The sequence below is a fragment of the Colobus angolensis genome, unplaced genomic scaffold (genome assembly GCF_000951035.1).
Source record: "Colobus angolensis palliatus isolate OR3802 unplaced genomic scaffold, Cang.pa_1.0 Scaffold32, whole genome shotgun sequence".
NCBI classification, from domain to species: Eukaryota; Metazoa; Chordata; class Mammalia; order Primates; family Cercopithecidae; genus Colobus; species Colobus angolensis.
Genome location: NW_012116488.1, coordinates 12,754,834 through 12,762,910, shown reverse-complemented (window position 1 = coordinate 12,762,910; position 8,077 = coordinate 12,754,834). Strand labels below are relative to the sequence as shown.

The window sequence follows — 8,077 nt, the reverse complement described above, 5'->3', positions numbered from 1 at the left end:
CCCCAGCCTCCCGAGTAGCTGGGATTACAGGCATGTGCCACCATGCCCAGCTAATTTTTGTATTTTTAGTAGAGACGGGGTTTCACCATGTTGGTCAGGCTGGTCTTGAACTCCTGGGTTCAAGTGATCCTCCTGCCTCAGCCTCCGAAAGTGCTGGGATTACAGGTGTGAGCCACCACACCTGGCCTAGTAAAATTATTTTTTAAACTTAAAGTTATTTTAGAAAAAAACTATGTGGGAGTGAGAGACATATGTTGTGGTGATTATTTTAGTTTAGCAGCTAACATTTACTGAATGTTTACTACGTAACAGGTGCTATTCAGATCATTTAACATATATTATTTCCTTTAATCATCATAGCTTAGAGGGTTTACTATCCTCATTTTACAAACGAGAAAAGAGGGGCTTAGGCTATGTGACTTGGTTAAGGTCAAATGAAGACACAGTAGAGAAGAACTGAAACCCAGTCTGTCTGGTTCTAGAACCTGAACTCTTGAGCTTTATGGTATAAAATCTTACCTCAAGTGACCTAATATTCTTCCTATGGAAATGAGGTAAAAATTATGTTAAAGTTATAGTCTTTTATAAACCTTAATATGAATGTTTCATGGGTATGGGGGAAAGATATGCCCTACATGGGTTACAAAAAACAAAACAAAAATAACTCAAATTCTATTTTGAGTAACAAAGGGAAAAAGAAGAGCATGTATATCCACATTTAAAGGAATATTTGTACACAATATTTTTTTTTGCTTGTTTTAAGTAACCAGATTAGGTAATGCAAAAAGTATTATTTTATGTCTTTAAATACACTGGATAAAATATAACTTTTAGCTAAACACTAAAAAAAAAAAGAAATTAACTCAAGATAAACTCTAGATAAACAATCAAGTATTACCAAAGATCTTAGACTTGGCTGACGATTTTACTTTGCATCTAAAACTTTAAAAAAACCTGCAAGGTGCGGTGGCTCACGCCTGTAATCCCAGCACTTTGGGAGGCCGAGGCGAGTGGATCACCTGTGGTTAGGAGTTTGAGACCAGCCTGGCCAACATGGTGAAACCTTGTCTCTACTAAAAATACAGAAATTAGCTGGGCATGGTGGCAGGAGCCTGTAATCCCAGCTACTCACAAGGCTGAGGCAGGATAATCACTTGAACCCAGGAAGCGGGGGTTGCAGTGAGCTGAAATTGCGCCACTGCACTTCAGCCTGGGTGACAAGAGCAAGACTCCGTCTTTAAAAACAAACAAACAAAACTTAAAAAACATATATTAAAGAATGTTTTCTCATACAAAATATATATTATTCTGTTTCTTATTAAAAGCCATCAAAAATAAAAATATTTTCAGAAAATATAGATTATTATATCTCTTTGGTAATATAGCAAACTTCAAATTTTTCTGTAGAAGTATTTTCTGACAAATTTGGTTTTACAGAAAAAAACAGCAGCTTAAACTGCTACTCTATTTTTGATAACATATTTTTCCTACAGTTTGACATCTAAATAGTCTATGACTGATATGATTCTTACTCTAAACTAATAAAATGTTTTAATGACATTTTGATTGTTGTAATAAAATAAAACATCTATTATAAAAGGATTATGGTAAAGTAAGGTTTTAAAAGATTCTTTATGTAAAAGAAATCTCAGCATTTTCCCACTCATGTTTATTCAATGTCTTCTTCTATATAACTTCCCATTTTATTACTAAGATTTTTAAAAAATAGAGCTGAATTCTCACTATGTTGCCCAGAATAGAGTGCAGTAGCTGTTCACAGGTATGATCTCAGTTCATTGCAGCCCTGAACTCCTGACCTCAAGTGATCTTCCTGCCTCAGCCTCCCAAGTAGATGGAACTACAACCACATACCACTGAGACTGGCTTAATGTTGTTATTTAACTGGGGCTATTTTTCAATTTCTCAAAGCCCTATTGATAGGCTGACTTAAACATATAATACATATTATTTTCAAGTTCAGTATTTAGCTTTCCTTATTTAAATTCATGTCTCTTACTGAGACCATTAATATTCTCTTCTAACCGGCAACTTCTAACGTTCTTTTAGCTAATATGCATTAGCTAAATTAAAAATCTCAAGCACTCTCCTGTCACATAGCATATTTTCTTTTAATATATGGTCACAGAAAGCTAAGAATGCACTGTCAAAACAGCAAACTGCCTTTGCTCTCCTACAAAAGGTCTCTCTCCAGCTCTGAAATGTTAAGATTCTAACATTTACCAACAGATATATATATATTTTAATGTAACTTTCATGAATTTGTTTGCCTATAACATAAAAAACGTGCTGTCCTAATTTTAAAAATTTTCACTTTAAATTAAATGAAGAAGGCACATGAATCTAGAGCTAACTGTGTTTTACATGCTGTAGGCTGTGGCTTGATGTACAAGTTGAATCTAAAAATAAGATAAGGAATATTTTAAAATTTAAATCAGAAGCCCTGCCCAATTCTGATTCAACTAAATTCGTATCTAAATGTGACTATCTTCATTTTTGTAACGACTTTTTATTCTTATCCAAACATTTAAACATCAACAAGGTACTGAACATAAATATGAGACTCGAAATGTGGGAAACTGGGCTCTTTCAAAGCTTGGCTGGAGAGGGTATAGGTTGGTAATTATATATTCCCATACCTATCATCTTACATTAGGGAAGAAAGAACCTCAAGTCTCATTTAATGCTCTTAAATCACTAGTATTGAATGCTTGATTTTAATAGTAAATAAAGAACCACATTAATACTGACCCTCAATCTGTCTCAGATGTCATAAATGAAGGTTCAAAAAAAACTGACCCTGTAACATCCCAAACACTGAAATCATAGAATATACTAGTTGTGTTTTCAATTTGGAAGATCAATACATAATTCTAGAAATCAGAATTAAAAACCAGAACTTCATACCTTGTGCAAGCATGTTAAATTCCAAGAACAGTGCTATGTGGTAAAGTTCCATGGCCTCTTCTGCCCTGGTCATGTTTGGCTTCCCTGCGACGAGAGCCTGAACTTCACTGAGACTCCCCACAGAGGGGCTACAGTGCAAAACAGAGAGGTCCACCACGTCGGTATACATACAGTGTAATATCACTTTTGCATATTTTTTTGGTATAATGGACTCATCTAATATAATTCTTGTGGGAGTCCTCAAAGTTCGGTCTGTGATTTCTTCACCAGTTCGTATCCTCCTTTGTAATAAATTTCGAAAAAATGGGGACCGTGCAGAGATAACAGCCTTGTGGGCTTTGAGCTCTTCATCTAAACAGTTCTGATTTCCACCAAAAGCTTCAACCAGTTCCGAGTCTGAAGAAAAACTAAGGACGACATCGTAATAACACATGTAATCAAAGAGTCCACGCATATCTACATCAAGGGAATTTGGTGTTCCAAATTCTTCACTAAGCTGAACAAGGATATCGACATTTTGAAACCTTGAGTCCTCCATTCCAAACTCTCCTGTATAAAGGTAGTGTAACAAAGCAGAAAACATGGGCATATCAATACCAGCTGTATTGATGTCCATTATTATCTCTGCCCCATACTCAGGTGAGGAAGAAAGCAGTGTTTTAAAAAATGGACACCTTGCTGCCAAAATGGCACGATGAACAGGAAAACAAGTTTCTTGAAATATTAAGTCTACATCAGTACAATACTTGTACTCATAAAGATCAGCCATATCTTTCTGCAATGTCCGGGCTTCTGGTCTAGCCAAACTGGCTTGTAGAGAAAGCTCCTTTAATGCTGACGTTCCCTCATATTCCTCCACTAATGCATTGACATCTCTAACATCCCACCCAGAGAGGAGTTCTCGCATCTGCTTGGCATGATCGGCAGACCTATTAGATTTCCGACGCTTAATAAACTTCTTTTTGAGGGTGGCAAGGCCAGAGGTTCTCTTTTTTTTGTCTTGTGGTTTCTCATGGCCATGGTCAAGGCTATACAATTTTGATTCGCAACCATAGCCTTGCTGAGAATAGGATGATGTCCCTAAGAAGAAAATTAAACAAATAAAAATGTGTTTGTTTTTTCTTAACATTCATTTTCAACGTTTACTTTAACATTTTTCATGCTGAAAAACTCTGTAAGCAGACATTACTGAACCACTCAAAATTGCATTTGTTTTTTATAAAGGAAGATAAAAAGTTCAAATAACTCATTTTAGTTTTCAATTTAATTCAATTTCACTTTTAGAGATGGAGTCTCACTCTGTTGCCCAAGCTGGAGTGCAGTGGCGAGATCATAGCTCACTGCAGCCTCAAACTCCTGGGCTCAAGGGATTCTCCCCACCCTCAGCTTCCCAAGATGCTGGGAGTATAGGCGCGTGCCACCATGCCTGGCTAATTAAAAAAAAATTTTTTTTTTTTTGGGTAGAGATAGGGTCTCACTAATGTTGCCCAGGCTGGTCTTGAACTCCTGTCCTGGTCTCATGCAATCTTCCTGCCTTGGCCTCCTAAAGTGCTGGGATTACAGGTGTGAGCCATCGTGACTGGCCTACATTTTTTATATTAAATAAGAAATAGAAACAAACAGGGCAAATTAGTCTAAATTTTTTTAGAAACAGTCTTTCGTTCCCTGGCTATCAAAGGACATTTGTCATAGATCTTAATCATGGGTTTTTTAGGAATGAAAAGTAGGCAGAGTTGTAAATTAAGAATATTACTTGTATATAATTGTAAAACGTTTCTTCTTCTTCTTAATTACACAAGTCTGCATTTGTATGGGCAAAATAAAAGAAACGGGACACAGGAAATATAGGACACACCAATGGAGATGGCTAGTTTGCCTAGGGTAATTGGCAATTATGGTTAAAACACAGAAAAGCTCAACTGTGCTACAAGCAGTTTGTTTAAGATAAGCCAGATTTAAGATTTACATTTGTTGGGGAAAAAAATCTAGATGCTGCAGAATTATTATAATAACTACAGCTCACTTCTTTTGTCATCTACAGAGACTACCAAAAACACAATTCTATTATTGTCACAAAAGAAAATGAAGTCAGAAAAACTGAAAGTTACCTATAAAAGTCTGTTGGGCCTGTGAATTTCCCCCTACCCTCGGGGAACATGAATGAGGATAATTAGATGCATTAGCACCCATTTTCTTCAGTCACTCAGGCATTCCGTCTGCGGGTTCTTCAGAGTATAATCCCAGAGGCCTTTATGAACCTTCAACCCTGGATCCAGCAGCCTCTTTTCATCCATTTCTTGATATGAAACAAAAATAATTTAATTCATTTTTTCAAGTGTATCTCAGATCACACAGTTTTTAAAAAAAAAACTACTGAAAACTGCTTTCATTCACAAATAACAACACGTTGTCAAATTCACATGTCACATTTTCATAAAATGTAAATCTTTAAGCTTGAATTATGAATCTGTGTTAGCTGCAATTTGAGCCATAAAATGTACCAATTATATACTTTCTAAATCAGTAAAAAGTAACATATCAGACCAATTTAAATATATAGTTACAGGAAGAGTATTTGAAAACACAGGGAAAAGTATTTGGACTGAAAATAAATGTTTTAATTTTTGCTTTAAATCCTTAGAGGCAACCACCATTCATTATTATCTAACATTGTAAGCAACTTACAAACATTTGAGAGGTCAATACTGGTACTGCACATACAAAGAACACATAATTGATTAGTTTGCTGTTTTTCTGCCTTAAAGTTGCTAAAAAATCAATCTTTAATCTGTATAATTAGGCATTTTACTAAAAGAGGTGGGAGGAAAGGTGGACAATTAAAGCCAAATATATGTAAGCTACTTGTTCTATGGTAATTTTGAAAGAAGTTATTACACACATGGCAAGAGACACAAAACAAAAAATTTTATCTATTCGCCCCATAAAGCCCTGAAACAAAAATTCTGCTTTCTATTATCTGATATGATGATTTAAATGGACAGGACAGTAGCAATAAGAGGTAATTCTAACAATTATAGATTAAATTCCAAACATGGAAACTTAACTCTCAGAGCTGCTAGCAAGAGATATACGCAAAAAAAATCTGAGAGAGAACAAGATTAATGGCAATACTTCTAAATCTTTACACCATCTGGATACATAAAATCTATCTGACTAAATGGGGTAATGGGTTTAAGAAGGGAAAACGGGTCGGGCGCGGTGGCTCAAGCCTGTAATCCCAGCACTTTGGGAGGCCAAGACGGGCGGATCACGAGGTCAGGAGATCGAGACCATCCTGGCTAACACGGTGAAACCCCGTCTCTACTAAAAAATACAAAAAACTAGCCGAGGGAGGTGGCGGGCACCTGTAGTTCCAGCTACTCCGGAGGCTGAGGCAGGAGAATGGTGTGAACCCAGGAGGCGGAGCTTGCAGTGAGCTGAGATCCGGCCACTGCACTCCAGCCTGGGTGACAGAGCGAGACTCCGTCTCAAAAAAAAAAAAAAAAAAAAAGAAGGGAAAACTTCATTTAAATCTATTATTGGAATTGTTAAGAAACCAGTAGGCAGTTAACCTAGCCTTATAATGAAGAATGAAGTGTTTTAACAAATACAGTGAAAAACACATACACAAATTATCACAAAAGCTCTGCTAGAAACAGAACTGAGTCAAGATGCTTGGAATTTACTTTCATCTTTGTTAGTGATACAGCATAACCTTATGAATTCATGTTTAAAAATATTGCTAACATTTGTGTTTTCCTACAATCTTTTACAGACTATATTTATATGAAAATTAATTAATTATTTCGATGGAGTCTCGCTCTGGTGCCCAGGCTGGAGTGCAGTGGCGCAATCTTGGCTCACTTGAAGTTCCAGTCTCCTGGGTTCAAGCAATTCTCCTGCCTCAGCCTCCTGAGTAGCTGGGACTAGAGGTGAGTGCCACCATGCCTGGCTAATATTTGTATTTTTAGTAAAGATGGGTTTTCACCATGTTGGCCAGGCTGGTCTTGAACTCCTGGTCTCAAGCGATCCGCCCTCCTTGGCCTCCTATAATCCCTGCTGGGATGATAGGGATGAGCCATTGCACCAGCCATGAAAATTTACTTTATCTAAGCATATAATTACTACTTACAGCATTCAGGATAAGACTGGGAAACTTACTAACTAGATATAGATATTATGAAAAGTAGCAGTAACTCTAATCAAATCATACATAAGCAAATTTCCTATTTGAAACTTATCTGCCTACCTATGAGAACAGTGCCATTAGACATTAGACTTTACTTCAGTGAATACTACTGTAAGTATGAAAGGCTGTGGGCGGCCAGACACATACACAGTGCATTCTGTAAGAACTACACAACAAGGATTCTAAAGGGTTTAATATATGGTCTGCCCTTTGTATTCCATGGGTTCTGCATCCATAATTCAACCAACTGTAGATTGAAAACACTTGGGGAACAAAAAAAGAATTGTTGCAGCTGTACTGAAAATGTACAGACGTTTTTTTTCTTAACACCCTAAGCAAAACAGCATAACAACTGCTTACAAAGCATTTACATTATATTAGGCATTATACGTAATCTACAGATAAAGTTAACCAGAGGATGTGCATAGGTTATACGCAAATAGTACACCATTTTATATGGTCCTGGAGATTTTGGTATCTGCAGAAGTCTTGGAATCAATTCCCCACCAATCCTGAGGGACAACTGTACTATTTTGCAAATACTGCAGAGATAGTGCCACTGCACTCCAGTTTGCGCGACAGAGCTTAACTTCATCTCAAAAAAAAAGTTAAAAAATGTAATTCTTCCAGCAAAGTTCAACTAAAAATAGATAAGTAACCAATCAAACCTTTGAACAAGTTTGATGTGGCTGGGCATGGTGGCTCACACCTGTAATATCAGTACTTTGGGAGGCTGAGGCAGGTGGATCACCTGAGGTCAGGAGTTTGAGACCAGCCTGGTTAATACAGTAAAACCCTGTCTCTACTAAAAATACAAAAAAATTAGCTGGGTGTGGTGGCACATGCCTGTAATCCCAGCTACTCAGGAGGCTGAGGAGGAAGAGTTGCTTGAACCTGGGAGGTGGAGGTTGCAGTGAGCCGAGATTGCACCACTGCACTCCAGCCTGGGCAACAAAAGCGACA

At 37.1% G+C, this 8,077-nt stretch overlaps 1 protein-coding gene and 1 long non-coding RNA gene across 2 annotated transcripts in view; one reads left to right on the top strand and one right to left on the bottom strand.

Annotated features, from left to right (window-relative positions):
• The window catches only part of LOC105518527 (BTB/POZ domain-containing protein 7-like), an 8,827-nt gene extending 3,605 nt beyond the window's left edge, over positions 1 to 5,222 (bottom strand). Inside the window, exons 1-2 of the mRNA XM_011951566.1 lie at positions 5,034 to 5,222; positions 2,926 to 4,005 (exon numbers count right to left, since the gene is read on the bottom strand). Of these exons, the coding sequence (XP_011806956.1) occupies positions 2,926 to 4,005; positions 5,034 to 5,115 (1,162 nt within the window). The 5' untranslated portion in view covers positions 5,116 to 5,222. The remainder of the gene's footprint in view (positions 1 to 2,925; positions 4,006 to 5,033) is intronic.
• LOC105518529 lies at positions 3,426 to 5,251 on the top strand. The gene is made up of 3 exons (XR_001002848.1): positions 3,426 to 3,484; positions 4,725 to 4,806; positions 4,967 to 5,251. It is a non-coding gene; the product is annotated as an uncharacterized LOC105518529 (long non-coding RNA).
• Positions 5,252 to 8,077: the final 2,826 nt, after the last annotated feature.